General features: G+C 37.6%; 2 protein-coding genes across 3 annotated transcripts in view; one reads left to right on the forward strand and one right to left on the reverse strand.

The window, feature by feature from the left end:
- The window catches only part of MED23 (mediator complex subunit 23), a 34,364-nt gene extending 15,377 nt beyond the window's left edge, over positions 1–18,987 (reverse strand). The window contains exons 1-16 of one of the 2 annotated variants that reach the window (XM_052671114.1): positions 18,847–18,987; positions 17,144–17,175; positions 16,955–17,042; positions 16,123–16,247; positions 15,877–15,988; positions 14,993–15,091; positions 14,338–14,439; positions 14,048–14,117; positions 12,363–12,475; positions 11,545–11,640; positions 10,934–10,951; positions 4,281–4,481; positions 2,493–2,636; positions 1,151–1,296; positions 335–580; positions 6–148 (exon numbers count right to left, since the gene is read on the reverse strand). In XM_052671114.1, coding sequence (XP_052527074.1) covers positions 6–148; positions 335–580; positions 1,151–1,296; positions 2,493–2,636; positions 4,281–4,481; positions 10,934–10,951; positions 11,545–11,640; positions 12,363–12,475; positions 14,048–14,117; positions 14,338–14,439; positions 14,993–15,091; positions 15,877–15,988; positions 16,123–16,247; positions 16,955–17,042; positions 17,144–17,175; positions 18,847–18,906 — 1,795 coding nt within the window. In that variant the 5' untranslated portion in view covers positions 18,907–18,987. The remainder of the gene's footprint in view (positions 1–5; positions 149–334; positions 581–1,150; positions 1,297–2,492; positions 2,637–4,280; positions 4,482–10,933; positions 10,952–11,544; positions 11,641–12,362; positions 12,476–14,047; positions 14,118–14,337; positions 14,440–14,992; positions 15,092–15,876; positions 15,989–16,122; positions 16,248–16,954; positions 17,043–17,143; positions 17,176–18,846) is intronic. The other variant, XM_052671125.1, reaches the window with a different exon arrangement.
- A 4,521-nt stretch (positions 18,988–23,508) lies between these two features.
- Positions 23,509–25,748, forward strand: part of ENPP3 (ectonucleotide pyrophosphatase/phosphodiesterase 3) — a 33,024-nt gene continuing 30,784 nt past the window's right edge. The window contains exon 1 of the mRNA XM_052671282.1: positions 23,509–23,735. Within this exon, the coding sequence (XP_052527242.1) occupies positions 23,619–23,735 (117 nt within the window). The 5' untranslated portion in view covers positions 23,509–23,618. The remainder of the gene's footprint in view (positions 23,736–25,748) is intronic.

A 25,748-nucleotide genomic window follows, 5' to 3' on the forward strand; every position in this document is an offset into this window, starting at 1 on the left:
CTTACTGATAAAGCCTTTGATGCCCAAGGACTCTATTTCCATATAAACCAACAAGCGACTGTAGGTTTCCACAAGAGCAGGAGCCAAGGCCACACTAGATTTTGCATGAGCCAGCTTAATTACCCTTGTAGCTATGCTATGAATCAGACTGAGGAAAGAGAAAATATTTTTCAATCAAAAAACAAACAGATGTAAGTTACAATGCTTATGATACAAAGCAAGAGATCTATACATAGCATTTTCAAGAACATGAGTATTTCCATAGTGAAAATTAATTACATAAAAATTTGCTTGTTTTCTTTTTTTGTTTAAAAAAAAAAAAAGCTGACTGTACCTCATTTTGGCATGAACTGTGAGCGAGTCCAAGAGGTTCATTGGCAACGGGGTTATAGACCCTGATGCCATGCAATTAGTCCCTGGAAGAGATATCCTCATGTTGCCGTTTCCATAAATAGTCTCCACCAGTACGCCCATTGGCAATGTAAAACACTCTGAATTGGTTGAATAAGCATTGCACAACAAGGCAATCTTGTAGTCATTCATCTGTAAACTTTTGTTTCTTAAACTCTGTTGCAAAAACCTAGAGTACCAAAAACAGATTAACATTAAGTAAAAAGAAACTGGTACATGTATGATTCAAGGATCAGAACCACAATAACTCCGGTTAAAAAATCCATTTTAAAATAATGGGAAAAAATATTTATTAACTGGACAGCATCAAATAACTAGATCTGCCACATACTCAAATAACTATTTAGAAAAATCTGATCGAGCTGCATTTTCTTCTGTCAGAGAAATACTTCTGAAGGAAAATACACCTCAAAAATGACTTTTTCAGAAAAAAATTTAGTGTACCACACTTTCCAACTCATAGCATAATAAAACAAAGTAATCGATTTTCTTTCTGAATCTCCATCAGAAGTTAAGAGTTACCCCTTTTAGATGTAATGTAATTTCCTTTAAGGTATAATAACAGCATTTCATTTTTTTATGTAGTATTTTTACTTTGAGATCTTAGTGCTGCTTCAATTCTTTAGTAACCCTTACACAACATCCCAGCATGCAATACCTTCTAAACATAGACTTGAAGAGTCTTATGCCATTATGTCTACAAACATACCAAAGTGTAACAACAAAGAACATAACTCACTCATGGTGATGCTTAAGAGAATGAGGAATGGGAATCTGTAACTTGGAGTTGTCACTATGCGCCTTCCGATTCAGATGAATCCAAATACAGGTCATCGCAAAAGCATGAGTGGACTGGGGTTTGTTAATATCAGGTACAGGAATGCACTGAAGAAGGAAACAATCCAGTGATGATGCTGCATGTACTAATACAGAGAAAACCAGTGTAGCCAGTATCCACAATATTTCCACGAAAACTTGAAGGAAGTGTAACTCAAAGCCCATCACTACAGTTAAAGTAATCAATCCAGTCACTCTTCTCATAGTTTGTGGTAATGAAACATCTGTGAGATCACGCAACAAATTGTACTACAGAATTTCTGTTCCCTCCTTTCCCTGGGAGGAAAAAACAGTACACTCAACCTTATCAGCTTGGTGCATCACACATTTTTGTTAACTTACCTCCTGACCCAAAACAGAAGACACTGTAAAATCAAGCAATGAGGATATCTCGCTGACAGAACTGTTGTGGAGGTTTAATAACTTTCTCTAAACTCTCTCCTACCTCAAGAACATTCATTTTAGAGAAACATACCAAGCACAACTAGGATCTGATGTAAGATTACAGAAAGAATTTTAGGCAGTCATTAATACTAAACAAATTTAAAGTGACTTGTTCATTTTACTTGCACATGAAAAAGTATCTGATAATGTATTCACAGATGTAACCATGAACCTGTATACTATTCCTTAATAGTATATTCTCAGGGCTCTAACAAACACCTTCTCAAAACCTTAGTCAAACAAAACTTAGGGACAACATGACTTAAGATTTTGGTTGTGCTCATTGTTTTGTAGTTAAAAAAAAACCCAAACGCTGGACATATGTGGTTATTGAAAAAAACATAGCTGGGAAGTACTGGAAATCTTTCATTTAATTATATGAATCTCCAACTAAGCAGTGCATTGATGCCATACCAACTGAAGAACAAAGGTATATGGGTACTGTTGAGTCATGGCCTGAACCAACTGATTGACCACCTGAGGCACAGACTGGGCCAGACCTGGGAGCACAGGCGAGAGAGCCAGGCTCCACACCTCCTAGACCCCATTTAAGGACTGACTACTACTGGGAAAGGATCTCCTAGAGATCTCTTCTTTTTGGAGTTTTCCACTGCAATCCTAGATCCTCAGATACAGGTGAGCATTTCTTCCTTGACTGTCCCTGTTTCACCACAATAGTCTTTCTAACTATAACCACCCTAGCTGTGCTACTCTTCCAACTGTACATTTGTTGACTGTACAAATAGTGATATCTATATACAAAGGTGTCATGTTGAATAATAACCAAAGAGAAGACTTACTTCTTTCTCAGGATAAAGGAGGTCAAAAAGCTTCATAACAGGGAGGAAGTCAGCCAGCGCATTCTTCTGGATGCTGCCAGAGATGAATTGCAGTAGCACCCACATCAGATGGTCTCTTCCTTTAATGAGGCCACGGCCTGCCAACTGTCAAAAACACTCAATAACAGACAAATGTTGCAGGCAGGAAAATAAATATCTCTGTGAAGATCCAATGAAAGTAAAAGAGGAGGCTAAAATGGCTCCAGTTTTCAGAGGTTATTTGGCATTTTATAGCACAATATAAGCAGAAATACATGCCAGACTTTCAGAAAGATGATAAAAAGGCAAGTAGTCCCAACACAAAAACACTGTGTGGGCCACAGCAATTAACAGTAAAATTTAAAGTGTATTTAGCTCTTCAAGGACACCATTTTGAAAAACAAAAACCAAAAATCAAAAACAAACAAAAAAAGCAACTCAACTATGTGACTTAAACTGTCACACTGCAGCCCTGTAGCCAAAGGCAGTATTGCAAGAGATAGCAGCACATAGTGGGTTTTATGTTAACTCCATTTTAAAAAGTCTCAGAACCCAAACAACTTGAGTTTGCTTCATCTGGACTTCTCTAGACATGCCTGATTTTCATGTATGTAGTCTTATTTTTAGTTTTAGTTTGGCTGTAACAGCAATTCTTCAATAATGAGTACACAGTTTCTAATCTAGCTTTGTTTATTTTTAACTTACATTTGTGTAATTTTGTGGCATAGCACCCATTGCTTCAATAACATTGGTTTACTTCACCGAAGGCTCATTAACAGCCATTATAGGAAAGCAACCTAATTTTAGGGCTACCAAAATAGGCAAAGAAAAATAATGCAGTAAGTGGATATTCAGTATATATAATACGTTTGGATATTCATGTAACTGTGCAAAGATACATAGCGTGCTAGAAATTTTATCCACATATAGCTATAAGTTAATTCTACAGCAAGTAGAAAGAACATCTTTTTCATACCATCAGCACCACAACTCTTCCAGAAGAGAACTCAGGATATTGCTGATACACTTTAACCTTTCCTACCCTTTCTTAAGGAAGAATGATATCACCACCTTCAGAATTCAAAAAGGAAAGGGTAAATAATTGAAAGTGCATCACTTTTAACAGTATTACTGTGAGGAAGTAGCAATAAACTTCAGATTATAATGCTATTGCCACTGTAATTGGACAAATGATCTTTGATCGGTTAGAAAAACAAGACAGACTCTTGCATCCACCTACAAGGCATGTTTCTTTAGCTCCTCCCAGGTCCAGCAACTAACATATTTTGAACCCAAATATAATACAATATCCCATATCTGAATAAGCTACAATAGACCAAACTAATCACAGAATCATTTGACTCGGAAGGGTCTTCAAAAGATTAAAAAGATTTAAAAGACATCTAGTCAAGCTCTTCTGTGTGAACAAGGGACAGCTACAGCTAGATCAAGTTGCTCAGACCTGTCCAGCTTGACCTTGAATGCCTCCAGGAAAGAGGTCTGCACCACCTCTCTGGATAACTAGCTCCAGCACACTACTCTTACTGCAAAAATCATTCACCATATATCCAGTATAACACAATGTAGCTCGAGAATTCGAGTCACTTCTAGAGAGCACAACATGAAAGAAAAATGTTACACATAAGGTACTTCTTGAAAGAAGTAATAGGATAGTACTCACTATCCTATTAAAAATCAAAAATGTTTATTTTTTAAATTTAGTATTTTTACTCTCTCTCTTACCAGCAGGGATCGATACAAACAATTTACCTTTTGATGGAGTGACAGGACCATATGAGGAAAGCTTGCAAACTGAAAGAGCACAAAGAAAATGAGCTGGCTGGAGAGATGCTGCCACAGAAGCTGACTGGTTCCACCATCGTCAAACTTCTCTTCAGTCTCAGACCGTTCCATGGCATACACCACAAGATCCACCAACTGGTCCTCCAGCACAGGGCAGCGCTGCTTGTGCTGTAAGGCAGAGATCAGATACAGTATTCCAAAAGCCTTGCCATTAACTGCAGAACTCGCACAGTTGCAATTACAGTACAGTATTTTGACAGAAGGCTGGGAAGCATGAAATGAAGTCTGAACTTAAGTTAAGGATAAGCCACTGCGTTAAAGCTGCACTACGTTACAGGTCAATGCTTTTTACATTTTATCAAGCACTGCATTATTCTGTACTCGGTTCCATGAGACAGATCATCAGTATGCAAAAAAAAAAAAAAAACATCTGGTATTTCTTGTCTCTACTTTCAGTAAGTTTGTGCAGAATATTTATTTTTTTAATCTTACAGAAAACATAATTCATTATTTTAATACACTGCTTTTTGTTGCTTTCCTTTGTTTTCCCCCCTCTTCTTTACAGAAATTTCAAAGGAGAGATCAGCAATACTGCCAAAACCAGAAGAAGCATCCCAACACACAGTACAGGCATTTAATGCCTATTTCTTCTCCTTCTCACTCTCATTTTGAGCTCATCTACAACTAGCACCAGAATTAACACTCCTAAAAGTAGAAGTCCTACAGACACAGCTGGTGCAATACAGAATCAAAAAGACTTGAAAATTAAGCTAAGTGGAATGTTCTGTTTAATTACTGTTCTGTGCACAATATGTATCACAGCACTGAACTCTTTACATGTTGGATTTTGATTGCTACTATCTCCACAGAGAGCTGTGCAAAATGCATACATCATTTTAAATAACACACCTCCTCCAAAGATCTTCAGCAATAATCAAGTAAGAAACACACTACATATATTCAGGTCCATATGTTACTACAGGTGTACATACACCAGGACCACCACTAGTAGTCTGAAACTCAGACCATAAATCTTACATGTGAAGACCATCAACTTTAATATCAAGGACAACAACTTTTTATTACCCTGTATGTGAACAGTGTTATTACTAAGGACAAAAAGCAGTGTGGAATGTAACTTATTCCATTTAAATTCACAGTGCTAGCACGATGGGAATCATGTAACTTCTGTTTGTTTCATTATCATCTCTTCAGGAATGGTTCCATTTTTCTTCCATTTTCAAAATTTTTACATCTAACACCTGTAACATAATGCAGCCTTAAAGAAAACATTACTACTTTAAATGATACCAAAGAAAAGGAACCAAGCTGCTCAAACACTAATCATGAAAATGCAGTTTGCCTTACTAGAGGCCATAAGGCATACGTAAAAACAGTTTAAGAAGATTATCCAAATACTCAAAATATTTTAGGGATGCCTTAGATGAATTCTTTGACTTTCTAGCCAGGCAGCCTAAAAACCTTTTAATTAATAAAGTAAGAAATAACAAAAGGAAAGAGAGATGCTGAAAGGGGATGCTTGTTCTAACATTCATCAATGGTAATCTTTTCCCATAAAAACAAAGAGATTCTTCTTAATAAAACATAATATGCAAAAATTGGAAAAATTGACAAAATATAATGAACAGCATCCCCTGTTGCATGCTCTTCACCAGCCCCAAACTGCAGAAAGCTACAATTCTAGCTGTGTTTTCTTGAAGCATGCTTAACACAAACCTCTAACTATAACAAAAAGCATCAGTTACTGTTTCACCTTCTCTTCCAGTACACAATGCCATTATCACAGATCAACCACACTACAGGTTTACAGAGAGCAATATTAACACTCCAAATGAGAATAATTCAATTTCATAGTTTTGGGTTTTTTGTTTGTTTTTTTTTTTTCCATTATCCCATCATCCCCACTCCCCCAGAGCAACTACTTATGAAGCAGAGCAGGGTGCAACAGACAAGACTACAGACTAGTTTATAATCTGGCATGCAAAACTACTACGTACAGGGCTTGAAATTTAATAGTTTGCTAAGCACTGGGTTAATGTCCACAGGCCTAATCATGTTAGGCTATATTAAATTAGGATCAAGTTATTCAAAGAATATAACAGGAAAATATTACTGTTAAAAAGAAAGCCAGAATTTCCAGTAGGAATTTTTACTATTCTTAATAATCCTAAGACTGGGAAAAAGTTCATCAGTGGGAAGAAATAATTAAATTCATCTTTTTATTCTGAAATTCATCATTTCATTGTTTTACAGTAGCCTATGAAAGACAAAGCAAAATTTCACATTCCATCTTGTTTAACTAGTTTTCTGGCATTTTTTTGCATATTTTCAGTGAAGATATTCAGCACAAATTTTGTACCTATAGTTTTCGGATTACTCAAAATAAAATACTGCACTTGCAAGTGTGTAAGCAGGATTGGGGTCTTGTTTTATTCAGCACTCATAACTGAAATACAGCACCTCAATATGCATTGAGACTCCGAGGGCTGATTTTCCTCAAAAATAAACAGGAATTTGTGGTTTGAAATGCCTAAAGAGAGACTAATTTTGTATACGAATATACTTTATATATGTGGAAAAAATACAACATTCAAAAACCACTTTGGTTTTTCTTTTTTTCAAAAAAGAACATATTGTAATATTGTTACATAAACACATTCTCCATTTTGCTCTGGAAATAATCTGTAAATGACTGACAAATACATAACAGCACTGAAAACACTACTAAACCATACAGAAATACAAGGGAAAAAGAAGTTCTACTGTGACAATCTGATACTAAAACTTTTTGAGACCAGCCCTCCAATGTACAACTGGTAGCCTTCTGAAGTACATCAAATCTTCAATTGCTTTTTTTTTTTTAAAAAAAAAAAAAAAAAAAAAAAAAAAAAAGACTGCCCTCAAGGTAAAGTATTCTAAGAATTCAGTGAGGCTACCTGCAGATTATTATCATTTTAAGTGATTTAAAGAAACAACATTTTATATTTTTGAGCTATATAGCTAAATTTAAGAATGGATTCAGGAGGCCAAACAGTCTAAGAAACTTGTTGAGAAAGAGCTGTCTCCATATATAAATCCAGCTCAAAGTTTTCACATGGAATGACACTACAGTCCGATTTCACTTCCATTTTCCAAAGTTATACACTACCAAGACTCAAATCTAGCCTTTTATGTTGTTTATATTATATCAGATTCTATTTCTGCTAAGACTATTGGGCATTCTAAAGTTTTCCTCATTGAATCTTACTCATTTTCTAATGAGAAAAATGCACTCAAGTGTTCTTAAAACACAGACAACCAAAAATGCATCCAAAACAGTAATCATAGCCTAAGTATTTTGCCAAGCTAACACTGGTAATATCAGAAAGCAGGTCTCCAAGATCAATACACAGTACATTAAAAAGGGAAAGGAAAGTCAGGTTTTGCATTACATCATTCCTTTCACTTGATGTTTTAACTCTACTGCCACAATGCATGGACGGGCATTAAATAAGTATCTTTCTCAAACTGTTCTGGTTGTAGTTAGGAAAGACTGCAGCTATACTTTCACCTGGGCAGAGCATGGTACAGGTAATTTCATAAACGCATACAGATCACTACTGATGATTTACAGAATCACTAATATTACAGCTCCCAATTAAATGTTTGTATAACATTTCAGAAATAAGACATGAAAAATTGTCTGTTTTAAAATTTTCCTCAACCCAAAGGAATCGAAGTTTAATGTAAACTTGGAGTCAACTTCACTGTTAAGAGGCAATGCCATCCAGACTAATCATGCAAGAAAAAGAGCTTGTTTTTTAAAGCAAAATTTTATGCATATAGAAGGTCAAAATGTAAATCAAAATGTTCCAAAGTAGTTTCATGACTGTTTTAAGACATTACTGAAACATGATTTCAATATGCAACTGTTTCAAGGACTCCTATAAATAGAATCTCCAAGTTTAATTTTAATTTGGCATCAATGTATTAACATACTTTTAACTGTTAAGCATTTTCCAAACAAAAAAATAACAATAAAAAAACCCCAACAGACTGTGGCATATCTCAACAAAATTATTTTAAAAATAAATTTAAAAGAAGGCAGCATTACTCCAGCCAACAACTAATATAGAAGTGATATGATAGAACCATGCTTCTTACAAGGCATTTCACAGAGGTATACAAAGGAAAATACAACCCCACTCAAAAGTATGCACTAGCAAAAAAAAAAAAGAAAACAAAAAAACAAAAAACCTAAACTAAACAAACAAAAAAACCACCCCCAGACTCCAAGAAAAGGAATATTCTGAAGCTGGCATTACTGTAGCTGGACTTAAACCCACATAATGGATAAAGATGTATGAAAAGCTCATAAAAATCCCACAACAAACCTTCAATTTCTGAAAGGAACATATGAATCCAAAAACATATCAAATTTTACCTTCATGTTTTTCTCTGCAAGGTTAGCAGGACAGCTGGGTTTGTATTTTCTACACAACACAGAGACGGTTCAAGTGAACACTTTTCTAATATATATCTGCTTAGTTAGGACTGAACCAGAGAACTTCATCGTTCATCTTCAACAATATTCAAGAACTAGGGCAAATTTCTGATTTGCTGAACCATACCTAGATTGTGATGCCAAAAGATTCAAATGAAGGCTCCAATCCTGCAAATGGATCTGTGTGAATAGTTGATAGGGTATACAAGCAGCTTCATATAAGTAAAAAGGAATGCCTGATTATCACTTCGAGGTGTTTCTGTACTTGTTTTTGAAACAAACTTGGTGCTATTTGCAATGCTAAGCATTTTATTATTGTGACAATCAATGTATACAGATTAGTTCCATTCTAACAATAAAATACATAATTATCAGCCATTTTACAGAAAACACCAATGCAGTTACATGACTTTAAAAGCACATTTTTGGGGGCAAATGGCTACATTAACAAATCCAACTATAAAGTCAATTTGTACCTGGAAGTGATTACAACTATTGCTTTAAACAACATAAATGTTTAAGTAGAACATTTAACATTTCCTGTTCTATACCACTACACTACCCTAAGCTGAATTTCTATTCTGACTCATAAATTTTCATTTCAGCAGCCTAACACCCCTATGATGGTGTAGTTGTAGCAGCACAGCTAGCTATAGTTCATGTTCTGTCAGCATTTCCTTTATAAGCTACATTCTTCAAGTTTGCTCCTTGGCCATAAAATTTCATGCTAGATTGAAACTTTGTGTAGAAGCTCCTACGCTAGAAAGCAAATTTTAAGAAAACTTCAATATATTTCATTACTTCAGACAATTTCCTTTAATTATTTTTAGAGAACAGCAAAGTAGAAATCAAAAAAACAGCATTTTTAACATTGACAGTTTTTGACTGTAAGGCACAGATAGCTTAGAAAAATAAAATGGGTTCAAGAAATACTTTTGTATAGGTCTTGTATAATTTACCAACTACAAGATACGGAGGAAAAGTCTGATTTATTACTAAATGTAGACACAGAAATAGACACAGAATACAAGTAGTACTCATCTGATCACTAAACCTAGCAGCTCATTACTGAAGTCCAACAGTTCAGCTGCTTTAGGAGTCTCAAATACAGAAGATTGATGTAGGCAGCACACCATCTAGGAAGGTGCAGGTATGCGCACGTTCAAACCCATTATCTCAATTCAGAAAGAGCACTGGAGCACTCGCATATTTCACTTAAAATGGGAAATGCATACACAAGGTTTCAGGATCATGTAAATTTCATAGTCAGGTGACAAATCTGAAAAAAGTTTCTTAAATGGAAACACTGACACAACCTTCACTATAGTATTGCAAACAGCAACGCTATTTTATAAATCTTAAAAAGATTCTTTTTTTTTTTTTTTTTTTTTTTTTTTTGAGTAGGAGTGGAATTGTAGCAAAGGATCAACTGAAAATACAGTACCTATACTTAAATTTCAAACAAAGTCTGCTTGTTTGATTTTTTTAGGCTTGTCGTTATTCTTTTTTTTTGTTTGCTTTTAAAGAATAAAACAGAAACCAAAGAAAACATAAGTAGGCAAATTTTAAAAGGAAATACTTCTCTCAGCACTTTCTTTTACCTAGTTTGGAGGATATCATAATTACCTGTTGGGAGGTTTGTTACAGAGGGTTCCTAATAAAAAAAATCCACTAGTAAAGCCTTTCCTTATTAAAATTTTTAGGGTTTTTTTTTTTTTTTTCTTTTTTGGTTTGTTTGTTTTTAATAATGATTGTATTTACAGGTTTAAAATTTTACTGTCAGGTGCAGTGGCTGTTTTTCCACTTGCACAAGGAAAGATATTGAACTATGAATCTCTACTCATCTGAAAATTCCAGCAGTAAAAGTTCTTGGGACTGGTAAAGGAAATGGTAGAAGTTCATTCCAATCAAAATCTTTGCATCAAAGGATCACTCACTGTCAATTTTACGCTACATCTCTCAAATATCAAGAGATATGTATTGAGAATTTGCCCTTGGCTAGTGGTCCTGCCAATTTCAAGCCCTGACTGTACATGTATTCTCTAACTGGAATCAGTGGCTACAAAGCGGCCAGCGTATCGTTAGTCACAATACAACAGTAAGGTTGTGAACATACCTGAGCAATGTTCAAGGTCTAGAGCATTGGAGGATGGGCAGGACAAGACAGGACAGAACAAAAATAAAGGAAGAAAAAAAGAAAAGACAAAACAGTGACTATGAGGCCAGCCTCAAGGATCCCCAAGTCAGACTAAGCCCTCCCAGTTCTAAGATATAAAAAGAAACAAAACAAAACAAAACACAGATTTCCATTTCTCTAGTACTATAACACGCCAATATAACAAAACACAATATTTTGAAAACTGATGGGAACGATAACCATTTTTTCTTTTTGAGCTAGCAGTCTTCTACTGTCTGTCAAAGGTGTACTTGAGGCTGGCCTTATAGGAAAAAAAAGCAATGCAAAAAAAAAATCATATTTTAAATCTCTATTTTTCAATTTAACATTCGTAAAGCAATATACAAATGATAGGAACAACAGTGTCCAATTAACCTGATATGATCTCATCAAAAACTAAAAAATAAAAATAAAAAAACTAAAAAAATAAAAATAAAATCACTCTCTGGACCTAAACTGTTTTGCTTAGTTAGCTATAGCAAAGAAAAGAGAAAAAGAATAGTGCAGATTCTATGCAGAATTAAATCACATGTTACAGCACAGTACAGTACCTGCTTGTTCAGACCTAGCATATTGCAGACCATATCCCTTGAATACGGCTGTTCCAGCACATATCTCAACAAAGCAGTCTGTGGCTCAAACAGATCCTTCAAAAAAAAGAAAAAAAAAAAAGCAAACACACACAAACATATATTGCCTCAAGACTATTGTTAACATTATCTCATTTGACTGAATTAAGCAACACAGCAGTGAGCATTTTACCCACACAGATTTATCAGTGCAAATCTTTTTTCTGATACCCAAAAGAAAGGAGGAAGTAACCACTATTCCTCAGAGCTGGGGTTATGGGGGTCAAATAGAAAGACATTCTTTAACTAACAGCATGCATTTTGAAAACAGCCTTGAGATGCTGCAGTCTCAGTTCTCCCAGTATGCCACTGTTTCACACTCCAGACTTTTAGGTTTGTCTAAGCTAACTTACATTTTAATTGTAAAATAATCTTTCCTATGGAAAAACAAAGAGTACAGAAAAGAAGAAACTATTTTCCCCCTGTCTTTTTTCCCCATCTCCTCATTGCTAAACTAACTTTCATTCAACTCCCTACTCTTGCTTACACCCACATGCATACACTGACAAAGAACGTCAAATGTCTTTCTTCAGCATCCTGTGCAGCAATTACACCACATGCTACCTTGAAGGTAACCCACATAAAGGTTAAAATACATATCACAGCAAAAACATCTATAACTAACTGCAACGTTAGCTTGGTTTTAACAGTAGAGTATTCACCACTGAACTTTTTCTCCTTATGATATAAAACCTTCATATTTCTTGAATATTATGTTTTAGAAGATTAGTAAAGCATACCTTATCATATGGTAAGAGACCTTTCAAAGGAAAACGAAGAGTTGTAGGATCCAGTTTCCACGAGTTACACATAGCACCTGAGTTATTTACCACAGGAAGAAGACTACAGCGACCTACATGCAATGAAACATTATGAATTCTAAAATAATGAAGTTTATCTACTGTTAATCATTCTGATGCAAAAACTGGCCTCGGCCACTTTTACACTTTCCTTAAACTTCTACGTTTAAGTCCTTTTAGCATGGCATTGTTTGAGGTTGATTATTCTTTCAATTGGAAGTTCAACTCTCCAGCTAATAGAATATCTAAGGAATTAAATCCCCATCTATTCAGATGGAGTACACAGAAAATAAAAAGTATTTGCAATAATTAACACTAACTCCCATGGGAAAAAAAATTATAGCAATTCATATTGTGTGGCAAACCATAAACACAAGCAAAATAAAAACTTATTCCATAAGGTGTCACAGCGTTATTCTACTCTGAGAGAAGCAACTTCTGTGCCCAAAGAGCTTCCAGTTCACTCAAAAACTGCTCTTAATGCCACTGTTTGAACTAGGGATCAAGTTTTGGTTAACTAACCCTTTCCCCCAGAATTGCATTACTAATGTAAATATACAATCTATTATTTTCATTTTCCTTCTTTCATCCCCTAAAATGATGCAGGCAAGTATCTGCACGAGATGAACTTAGTCAATTCTAAGTGTCCATGCTCCAGTTACAGTCAGTGGAGATAAGTCAGCGGAGTCCAGTGTGATTCAGACTGCACACCAACAAGTTTTTTTGTATGTAAATTTAAACAAGAGAGTCTAGACAAGACACCTAGGATTTATTTCAGTTGCTTAAACAGAAGTATCTGAACTGGACTCCTTGTGCACCTAAGTACTAGGTGCCTTAACTTTGACCTAAATTGCACTGTCAGTTCAAGTTCTGTGGCTTCTGTTATCCAAACTGACCATACTATTGTCACATAAAATAAGTATAAATATTTCTATCTTCCCTTCAATCTTTTTTTTTTTTTTTTTTTTTAATAAGTAGAATAACTACATGCTTTGGAAACAAAATGCTTGGGGACAATATAGATGATTTCACATCTTTAATCTTTGAATCTCACTGAATAAGTTTGGAATAGAACTTCTTGAAGCTATGAAATAATGCAGCCGTCATTTCAAGTAAATAGAAGGTATTTTATTTTTTTCGAAGAAAATAGCAAGATGTATCACAATTAAAACAGCCAAACTTTACTCTGCCTATTTCTAGCAATGAATTAAGGTGAGCTTTTCTTTCATGGAAGAGAAAAGGTAATAATCAACTAGAAAAGAAATGTTTACACATCCCTATTTGTCTGTAAGAATAGGGAGGAGGCTGAGAGCTACAGGTGCTCCATTGGGAACTGAAATAAGAAAATATTCTATGGCTAACATACCAGTGAACCTACAGTAGCTCAAAATCCTTACACATAGAAAAGTTATGATTTTCCTACAGTCTGTTCTATTTAGAAATTAATTGGCTGCCTACGTAACAAAAGTATACTTTCACTATCAACTCATAGTCAAAATACAAAAACTGAAGAGAAGGGACCCGTAAAACAAACTGACAAAAGGAAGTACACTACATGAAACAAATACAACAGAATTTTGTCATATGAAATGAAATAGTTAACTTGTTTTGAAGTGTTCCCTTACCACAAATGGAATTTATTCTTGCTGTAGGTCTGAAGGTATCCACAAAATCCGACACTAAATTACCTAGTAACTGGGTGAGAAGAGGAACAAAAATAGGTTAAGAGTTTAAGTTGCATATACTGATAAGGAATACTTAAGACAAAAATGTTTATACGTTTTATTAAGATAAGTAGAAATCTACTAAAATAACAAGAGATTTTTAAATCTTCTTATGTTTGATTAAAACAAAAAAAAGATATAGAGTTTCGCTCTATGAAAACCAATTGCTTGATTTTAGATCTCATCATTACCCAGTGTGGAAGTTTTCCTTCAGGATACAGTTTTCTGATTTCAGTAACTGCAAAGTAGGCAGGTAACAAACATGCATTTCTTTCTAAAATGTAGGCTACCACCTGCAAGTAGAAAAATATATCAGTGTAAAAAGCCTATGAATAAGACAAACAAAGATGCAGTCTATACACTAGCCTGAGGTAACCCATGAAAATATGCATTGGTAAGAATTAATACATTTTTTCTTAAGTTGTACTCTGATACTACGCTAGTTTAAAAGTTTTTAGTTGTACTAGCATAAGCTAGCTTTGTTTAAACCCAAGTAAATCTATGCCTTTACACCTACCTACGTAACACTGAAAACAACTAGTACTTTCACTCACTATGGAAAAAGAAGGAAGGTAATCTTAGTATCTTCTCTTATTCAGCTTACCTCAGTAAGTCAAACATGAGATCTGACTCTTCCTTACCTACAGCATCCCCAAAAAGCTCCTTGAATGAGTTATGAAACACAATTACAGAAACAATTAGAGCACAAAAAACATGTCTTTGCTGGTGATCTATAGCAACTCTCAAAGAAAGCCACCCTGGGTATTGAATACTGATGAGTGCAAAAGAATGAGGCCAAAAGAATGAGTCTCCCTTCATAGTGGTATACAAAATTCAGATAACTACCTCTCTTGCTGCTAAAAGCTGTTGCACAACAGCTGAGCTCACAGTGTTTGGAATTGTTAAGATTTTCTCTAGGATCACTTTCAACAGATCGCGTACACCCTAGAAGAAAGCAGAAAACATTAATATTCCTTGATATTCTTTATTTCTGGCAGAAAGATTACACAATCAATGTGGTCAGACAGCATTTTCGGCAGAATCAGTTGTTTTTGTTTTTGTTTGGTTTTTTTACTAAGTGTTAGGAGGCACACTGCTTGTGAGAATGTGAATGTTCATGACATTAAACTCCTTCTGGAATTTCACAACTTCAGCATACTCCAGATGAGAATAATTAATGTTACAATTCTTATGAGCATCCAGAGAATCAATGAGCTTATGTAGATTGCCTTTAGGTCTTTAGATCAATCCTGTGAATTACGGTTTTTGCTCTAACAAGCCTACTATCACTGGTGAGGTGGTACTTTGCAAGAGATACTTGGGTCTTCTACCACTTGTGTTGGATTTGTGCCTTGCTAAAGACTCAGCTTTCAGGATGCTTTTCGTACATAGCAACAAGAGGAAGAGGAGATGCAAAAACTTTGGTTTTACTGTTTGACAGTAATACATTTCTATGTGTACCACTTAAGCAACTGCCTTAGGGTTACTTAGTTTGTAAATAATAAAGATATGGAAAATGACAGCGTACTAAAAAAGAAAAGGAGAGAAGGAAGAGTCGAATACCTGTACAAAATTACCTATTAAGATAAAATATTTATGAAAAAGCATTAAATCTGGTCTCCCTGAACTTTTTTTTTTTTTTCATTTCATTAACCAAGCAAACAAAGTCATAAAAACAAACCCAGAAAATAATATATCTTCTCATAAAAAAAGAAACATAGGGAAGATACCTTGTAGTCTACACCTCCAATGATCTTCCGGATCAATTTAAATGTCAGTGCCCACAACTGTGTTCTTTCCCATTCAAGTGTATCAGAGTTTATCAGAGACTCACAAACCATCCTATCAGAGGACAACACAAGAATAAATTGCAGATAATAAGCATGTTCTCTCCAGCAATACTTCAAAAATAATTTCACAGAACACCCTCCAACACTGCAACTTCCATGTATTGAACTCACTGCATCTTAGCTTACCTGGGTGGTAAAAGTCCACTTTCAACTGCCATTGCTAAACAGTCATAAAGAAAAGAAATTCTTTTAGGACTGTGCTGACTATGAATGAATCTTACAATCCACTGGACACACTGCTCATGGGATTCCTGAAAAAGCAGCAGAGGGGAGAAATAGTGCATTTACAATAGTAAGACAAATAATAAAATTCATATAAAAGTCCCATTATGAAGAAATGAAACCGATAGGAGATAAGAACAGGATTTAACAAGCTAGAAGTTCAGTTGTCCAACATCCAGTTCTCCTTACAAGTCATTTGATATAATACTGGAAACATTTTCCACTGAGGACATACTTTTCTATAGTCATTTTTTCTTTCTTTAAATGTGAACTAGCAAAGAATAGGTTAAAATATAATTGCTTTACATTATTCTTCAGAGTTACAATCAAATTCACTGAAAATGAAGATGACTGCATTTCAGAAAGAATACCTATCTAACTTTTAGAAGGTAATTTTTGAACTTCCTTTCTTCCTACTTATTCACTTCCACAAAAAACTTGTAACAAACAACTTCTTCCTTACTGTTACACTTCCAGTTGGTTATCTTTGTTAGAAATGTACACTAACTTTTCCTAAAAAAACAACTATATAGTGTCCTTAAGGTCAAAACTAATAACTTTCTTGTAAATATTCTTTACTATGCCGTATCTGAAATCAGATTCTGATGACTCGAATGACTAGGAACAGACATTATACCTGAAATATTTGCCTATTACTACTTAAGGTTTTACTATACCCCATCTTCCCCTCCACAGCTCCCCAAAAGTATACTGAAGAAACAAATGAAATCTTAACCTGGGAAAGACTGCTCCAGAACTGCCTAAAAGCACTCAGGCAGCTGACCAGTTTCGTTCTCTCATCTTCTGGAGTGTCCATAAACATACTAATTCAAATAAGAAAATTGGTTATTAGCACTACACCAAAGAAAGAGCACAAATAGAAAAACATACACAGAAAGTCACAAAAATAAACATTTACACTCACCCAGGAAAAGCTTCTTCTATTACCTCAGTTTTCTGCAAGAGAAAAACCCAGAGTGAGTTACTGTGAAGAGGCTCTCTATGAATGTCTCACTATCAGGACACAACAACACTGAAGAAAAAAAATTCTACTGTTTCAGGACTGTGTCAGAAACAGATGCATTTCTTCTGTTATGCTAGAGTCTTAACATTGAGGTTGCTTGTTCTGAAGATTCAGACTAAGGCTCCTCTCTTCCCTTTCCCATAAGAACCTAGTGATTATTTTATGTCCCAAGGTTGGAAAAATTGTTCAATTCTGTAACTATAGCTCTTCCTTCACACTCAGAAATTTTCTACAGCATTATCCTAACACATAGGCAAAATTCTTTAAAATAGTACCCTTTTGCTTTCTATTGAAATTTTGTATCACACTCAGATGTGATTGGTAACCACTACGTGTTTTCATTATTACATGGAAGAAATAAAGAATGTGTGAAAAACACTGGTGATCCTTTCCAAATTTGAAGGCCTGGAAACACCTCAAGGGAATGTGATATTCATCCACTGTGCACGGAAACTTAAGTTTCACTGCCATCCATTCAGTCAGTAATAGAAGCAGTGAATGTGACAACCTGATATTTTCTCATCTGCAAACGCAGGGAAAGCTGAAGAGTTTGTTGTTGTCCCCTAACAACTTCAGGCAAAAAAAAAAAAAACTACTAAAAAAAAAAAAAGGCAGTGAGCACACAGTCAAATCTTGTTGTTAACCATGTGAAAACAGAACATGAATGGCGACGTCAAGAACAAAACAAACAAATCATCAAGAGTGAACAAAAAGCACTCTTTCATTTAAAGAAAAAGTATACCCTTTTGCATTTGCATTTTATAATGCATAGAGAAAAACTCAGTGTTCCAACTCCTGAAAACCACCATTTTCACATCAGTTGGGGAAGGACTTCTTATAAGTGCAGACAGAAACGGGACAAGGGGAAATGGCTTTAAACTGGAAGAGGGTAGATTTAAACAAAATATTACGGATAAATTCTTTACCGTGAGGGTGGTGAGACATTGGAACAGAGGCTGTGGAAGCCCTCCTCCCTGAAAGCATTCAAGGCCAGGCTGGATGGAGCTTTGAGCAACCTGGTCTAGAAGGAGGTGTCCCTGCCTACAGCAGGGGGATGGAATAGATGATCTTAAAGGTCCCTTCCAACCCAAACCATTCCATGATTCTGCAATTTTCAGTTGCATTGATCTAGCAGACATATGGATCCTTTCCAGACCAGATACTGCTGGTTCTACCTGTCATCAATCAAGCTCCTGTTCAGGACATCCTCAGCCAATGCCACCCCAGTATTTCTGGCCACAACACTCACTAAGATCCACGAACTACCCAAATCTACTAAGAAACTGCCAACGGGGTTGCCTCGCTAATTAGATAACTCCTGGCTCTGCTCCTCTTCTTCTCCTTCTAAGTTCATCTTCCTCCCGCAGCTCAGATGGCTTCTTCCTCCTCGCAAGCTGCCCCTACTTCATGCCCAGCTCCATTCCGCACAGCCTCAAGCGCCTTACAGAACCGCGCAGAGGAGGAATAGCTGCTCTATGGAATCATTTCCGCACCGCGCACCGGGGCACCGCCGATCGCCGCACACGACCCAAAAGCGCAGGTCCCGCTGCGGGATACCAACCGAGCAGCCCAGAAAGGCCGCGACGCATCCGGGACACACTCACCACCACCTCTTCGAAGATGCTCTGCAGCTGCGTTTCCATGGGCACCATAGACATCGCCATTGTCCCACCGGCCTGCCCTCCGTTAGATGGATACGGAGGCGCAGGGCGCCCCTTCCAGCCGGAAGTTCTCTCCCTCCGGCTGTCACGGAGTTCCGGCGGGGCGGGGCGGGGCGGGCGCAGCGCCTGCGCGCAGAGCAGTGGGTGACTGCGTGTCGCTGTGTTACTGCTGGCTTTGAGGTTCCGCGCTGCATCTGCATCCCTGCACCGAAACTGCTGTTAATTCTGTCAGAGCAACGTGTAGGAGCGTTTCTGTGCACTGTGGGCAGACTGGCTGGTCTTTTACCAAGTGGTAGCACTCGGGAGGGTTACCTGCTGCAATTCTTTGTCAAACTCAAAATCCATTCCCATCACAGGATGGGAAATGGAGCCCTTGGGAGGTGGTGTAGTTCATCTTATGCCTTGAGGATCCTTACTGCTAGCTCACAGGCTAACAGCAGTTCCCAGCCATGCCTTCAGCTGCAGCCCTAAGATGTACCAAGCCCACTTTTTATCCTTAAAATTGGATTACAAGGTAGTCTCAACTCCCTAAGATGTCCCAGCGGCGACATAGCTCATGAATTAACCCCTCATTGTATTGGGTTCGTGTGTCAAAGCAGTAGGAACTGCAGAGATGTCCTCTGCGAGCAGGGACCAGCGCTGCCTCACATCAGATAAAAGCCAGCTCCAGCTGTTCCATCAGGGACCTGCTGCTGGGCAGAGCTCAGCCATAAGCAACACTGTGTCCCTATGGGAAAACAAACTGAAGAAATGGGAAAGAGGCTGTACAACAGCAACTGGGAGATGTGAGTAAGAAATGTGAGAGAAACAGCCAGGAGCCCCTAGGGTTGGTGCAGGAGGACAGGAGGTGCTGCAAACTGTAATGATATTGTTATGCTCAGTAAGTCCCTTGATGGATGACCCTATAGTTTGTTTAGACAACAGGAAGAGTCTGTGTATTTGTACCAAACAGATAAAGAGAGTTCTGTTAAGTCTTTGTACCAAATAGATAAGGAAGTTCTGCTTGGAATCCATTGTGAAAGCAAATACTGAATATGTACATACCTCTGGGAAAACCTCTGTGTATGTAACACAAGTAATGTGTTTAAGCTGAAGATCTTTTGTGCAAGGTATGCATTACAGGTGCAGCTCAACACCCATGCATCCAGCTCTGATTATAATAAAGAACGCCAGCTTTCTAAACTCCAGTTTAAGTTTTAGAGAGTTTCTTGATAGACCAATTTATGGTATCCAAGGTGCTCCAGGCTGGAGCAGCAGTTCCCTGCAGCCCAATAGTTGCCCATGGTGGAGTAAGCTGTCTCCTTGCAGCCCACAAGAACCACACAAAGCTAGTCTCCAGGTGAAGCTATGGAGGAGCCTATGCATAGCAGTGGATGAAACCTGAAGGAGGTATATTTCATAGAGAGCCCCACAGGAGTAGGGCCTGAGTTGGAGGAGTCCTTGATGGGGCAGGAGGGCTTAAGGAGCTGCTGTCTGTGGGGACCTGTACTTGAGTAGTCTGCTTTGAAGAATGAGCACCATGGTAAGGAGATGTGTAGGAGCAGTGCTTGAAGAACTGCAGCCTGTGGGACGCGCATGTGGGATTAGTTGAGGAAGGATGGCATCCTGTGGAAGGGACCCCACATTGGAGCAGAAGCAGAGTGACCATGAAGGAGAAGCAGAGATGAAACATTATGGAGTGACTGTAGCCTCCATTCCCAATTCCCTTGTACCTCTCTGTGAAAGGAGAAAGAATGGATGGAAGGGGTCTTTTTAGTTTTGTTTTTAGTTTGCTAAAAGCTCTGCTTTTCAATAGGCAGTACATTATATTAATCTACCTATGCTGAGTCTGTTTTCCCTGTGATGGTAAGCAGTGAATGTTCTGCCTGTCCTTATCTTAGCCATGTAATGAGTTTTTTTCATCATATTTTCTCCCCTGTTCTGTTGAGGAGTGGGAAGTGGAGCTGAGCTGCCCATCGATGTGAAACCACCACGCTCATCCATCCAGATCTTATGTTAGTCAGACTGCAATACATATGATCCTACCAATGGCAAAGAATCTAGTCCCTGAGGCCCAAGCCAGGGCTGTTACTTAACAACTCAGTTTTAAGTAATGCCTTGTGTCGAGGACCCAAATGTCAAAGAGGAAGAACTGTACAGATCTTAAGGGCTGGGATTATGCCCAGGTGTTTTTGGCAAGGAATGAAGCCCTGGAGAATTCTGTGTGTTAGGTAATACAGGGCCTGTAAGCTTTACCAAACAAGGAAGAAAAGAAACATTAGCATGATAAAGAAATGACCCTCTCATTCCAGTGACTTAAAAGGAAATACTTTACAAAATTACTTTAAATATTTTTAAAAAGTAAGCAAACATTATCACAAGTAGCATTATAGAATTGTTATACAAGTACAGTAAGAAACTTTTATATCCATTCTAACTAGTGGATTGGTCTATAATTTATTTTTATAATGTTATTTTGCTGGTTTTACTATTGAGAAAGACCAGGCTAAAATGGTTTACAAAATAAATGAACAATAAAGAGAAAGGAATAAGGTATTCTTTTTTTTCCAGGTAATATTAGCATTCACTTATTCGATAACCCATTTTTTTGGCACCTGATTGCTTGATCTAGATTATTATTACTCTCACCTTTTTTATTAATAAAATTAATCTGTAGGCAGCAGTAAAGCATGCTGTGGTGTTTCAGAACAACAGATGTGACTACATGGTGCTTTTTGGATATGAAACTTCCCCTTTTGGCTTCCTTTCCAGGATCTCTGCATTCTAGATGTGAGTTTCTAATTTTTCCTTTTTATTCAAACTGATTACCTACAAATATTTTTGAGATAAATGATTAAGCTTTGTCTTTTTCTTCTTTTCTTTCTTTTTTTTTTTTCCCCTCTATGTGAATGCCATTCATTTTAGAAGATGGACTAGGAATGAGTATAAAGGTGTGTTTTCATTAATAAAGATAAATAAAGCCTGTCTAGTTCTTTGTAGTCTTAAGTACCCTTAAGTACCATACAGGTGTGATAACACCATTCTTTCCTGGAATTACCTGAACATCTGCCTGCTGATGGGAAGTAGTGAATAAATTCCTTGTTGTGCTCTGCTTGTGCATGCAGCTTTCCTTTACCTACTAAACTGCCTTTAACTCACCTTGAAAGCTTTTTTTCCTTTTGCCATTATTATTCTGCCCTCCATCCCACTGGGAAGGAGTGGGGCTTGGCTGTCTACTGGGGTTAACCCACAAGAGTACTTTTTGGAATCCAGAATGGGGCTAGATAACATTCAAGATAACGACAAATTTGATTGGGATGTTCTAGACCAAATTTGTAGCTGTTATAGCTGTTGAAAACAGCATGGAGCTCTTACAGTGAGTCCAACATGGGGTTACAGAGATGATTAAGGGGCTGGAGCATCTCTCTCATGAGGGAAGACTGAGAGAGCTAGGCCTCTTTTAGGCCTCTTTAGCCTGGAAAAAAGAAGACTGAGAGGGAATTTTATTAATCTGTACAAATATCTTAAGGAAGAGTATCAATAGAATGGAGCCAAGCTGTTTTCTGTTGTGCCAGGCAACAGGACAAGAGGCAAGGGGGTTCAACCTGAAATACGGGAAGTTCCATCTGCACATAAGAAAAAACTTCACTGTGAGAGTAACAAAGCCCTGAATAGGCTGCCAAGAGGGGCTGTGGAGTCTGTTTCTCTAGAGGTATTCAGAACACACCTGTGTGTGATCCTGGGCAATATGATCTAGAGGACACTGATTGAGGCAGGGAGGTTGGAGTAGATAATCCCAAGTGGTACCTTCCAATCTCAGTCATTCTGTGTTTCTGCGATCTAACTATTAATTGGCAGGCTTCTGTTCTTGCCAGGGGTTTTGTTTACTTTGCAGTATATTAGAGTCCAGTGATAGTGGTTGCTGTTTGCTCTATGCCTTATCAACTTACTTTGCTGTTCCTGGGAACATTTTGATAACAGCAAATGCTACACCCCTGGGATGGTGTATTGTCAGGGCAGTGCTGTTCTTCCTGTGCTGCTGTACTGGATAGGCTAGAGCTACAGTGCCTCAAGTCAGAGGGTGTGTGGCTTGTGAGTACTTCCATGCTGCAACAAGTACACCCCTTAGGGGACTGCAGCCCTTGGATACATCCATGCTGGGGCAAGGGAAAGAGGAGAAGTACAATGCAATGTTAAATCTTACATCCTGATCCACAGGGACCATTCAGTTCAAAACCCCTGCCGTGGGCAGTTTGCCATCCACCAGATCAGGTTGCCCAAAGCCCCATACAATAAAGGAAGGAAGCTCAAAGCATAGTTGCGACCACAGCAGGAGCTATAAAACCATCTGCTTAAGTATTGCTTTCTTTGGAAGCAGCAAGTACTCTGTGATGGCCTTTTAACCAAATACCCGAGTAGTCATATTCACAAGATACTGCTTAGCAACATATTATTTCTAATCTACAGTTTATTTAATGCCATCTTTATCTTGAAATGTGACTGATGTTCTCTGTGCTCAAATGCTTCTTCTCAACCTTTGACCTTGCTTGGTAGCTTTCCTGCTTACTTTGGCATCCTGCAAGCCTATCACCAGTGCAAAAGTTAGGACTTCGATAAAGTCCTGTGAACAAAGTACATACACACTTGAAGCACGAGCAGCCTCTCAGTTGCAGCCAAGCCAGCTGTGCAGCGAGAGAAGCACAGTGTGTGTGCAGCTGAGAGCAGGCGTCAGCGGAATGGATCCAAACAGCGAAATTGGCATGCATCAAAGCGGACATTTGGATGAGGAGATTTTACAACCAATGGAATATGTGAAGAGAAAAACACTCCAGAGATACAAGATCATCTGTGGTGTAAGTAGGCACTGCTCTTCAGGGCAGCGACTCCTTTTTTTCCTTTCAGATCTGTAAGAATTGCTTTAGCAATTTTCAAATTCACAGAAGTTTTACTGGTTTCCTTATATTAATTTAATAATTCAGGGCAGTGTGATAAGTGGTGAAGTTTTGTAGCATGAAGGCATGAACTTCTCTGGCAGATTTTTGAAGTGCTTGTGGTACTTATCAAGAGGCTTCAGCTCTGTCAAAATTTTTTTTCCTGGCAGTGAAGTACACTTTTTGCTTTACTATGATAAACTGACAGTTTGCACAGTAGGTGGTGTTTCAATGCAGTGTTTTCTATATTTGTTTACAATGTGTTTAAATCTGTGGGCAAAGCAGCCCCAGTTACTTTTTGGTTAATTTTTTGTGCATTCAGACTCATCATCAATAAAAAAGAGTATGTAGGAAAGGCAGTGATGAAAAACACTTCTGAAGCATAGGAAAAGATGAACGAACTGTTTCATCTGGTGTTGTCAGCCTCACATTTCAAGTATCGTGCCAGTTCTTTCCCTCTTCCCCAAGGCATTGAGAGTCACACAGCTGCCTTATAAATAATACTATGTAGGGCTTTTTATACATTTTTGAGACCTTTTTTTGAGCTGATACACATTTTTGGCTTCTGTTTTTGACCACAAGTGAAACAAATCTTGAGTGTATACATATGAAAAAGAGAGGCAAGTTGTGACACTTTTCATCATCATATCATGAAAACAGATTCATATACTATGACTTCCTATCTAATGCTTCATTGTGTAAATATTGCATAATATATGAGAGAAATATTGGAAGCTGAGGAAAAGAAGTGAAAACAGGCATTTTTCTCTTTAAATCTGCAATAAAAATAATTTAACCATGAGAGACAGTGTCAGAAGTATGCCTAAATAAAGTACAAAATAAATGGTGTTTTCAAGAGTTACTTGGAAGAATAAACTGAGAAGCACCCTAAAACACAGGGGCTGTTCCGCACTCAGACAACAAAACCCAGGACAGTCCCCTAAGGGCAATATGCTCCCTCTCCAGAAGTAGAAAGTGTTCTGGCCCAGATGTGACCCCTAATTGTCAGTCCTGCCTAGATGGATGTGGCACTGAACTGTGGCCTTCACAGCTGTGTCCAGGTAAGGATCTCTTCAAGACATTTCACCCTGCCTTTTCCAATGCTTTGAGCAACAGCACTTTTCCCACCTGTCTCTTTTATCTGGATCTCTTATCAATTCCATTTCCATTCCTACTGTCCTCTCCAAAAAACAGGGAGTGAGCAATAGGGAGCAAGTAAGGGTGATCTTCCCGGTTCATGGGAAGGAATAGTGTGTACTTAGGATGTGTCCCACTGGATCTGCTTTACGCCCAAAATGTACACACACCCTCAGCAGAGGCCACACCACTGCCAGTTGGTGAGATGTTGGGACACAATGAGCCCAGGGTTCTACTGTGAGCAGAGATGGGTAAACAGTAACAACACGGCATATCTATGCTTGCTTATATCCTGCTCACTCATGTAGGTTCTATCAGCTCTTTGTAATTTCCATAGTCGCAGTTAAGCCATTTGGTAATGCCTGGTGGATGCTGGAAGTAGCAGGAAACAGAAGTAAACTGAGACAAAAGCCGGAAACAGAGTAGATTGCTTGATGGTGCTTTTCTCTGAGAAGCATTTTCTTTCCCATCACTGCCTTACTGAAAAGTGGATGCATTGTGATACAGTCTGAGAGGGTTGTCCTTTTTTGCTGTTCCAGCCAGCATATCTGTTAAGCTGCGACAGGCTTCCACAGTGCTTTCCCAGTCTCCCAGATGTTGTGACTTTCTTCAACTACTTGTATATTTCTTGTTTCCTCTAACCTCACTATTACAGTGTCTTACCCATTAAGAGAAAATGTCTTGTGGTGAAAATTTGGTATATACATCTTCAGTCTAGCTGAGCTTTATAAGAAATCTCTGTAGGCATCTCAGGAAAATATGGAAACTATAAAAAAGGAATATTGGCTTGTGAAAGAT

Source organism: Tympanuchus pallidicinctus, unplaced genomic scaffold, assembly GCF_026119805.1.
Source record: "Tympanuchus pallidicinctus isolate F22 unplaced genomic scaffold, pur_lepc_1.0 scaffold1, whole genome shotgun sequence".
Lineage (NCBI taxonomy): Eukaryota > Metazoa > Chordata > Aves > Galliformes > Phasianidae > Tympanuchus > Tympanuchus pallidicinctus.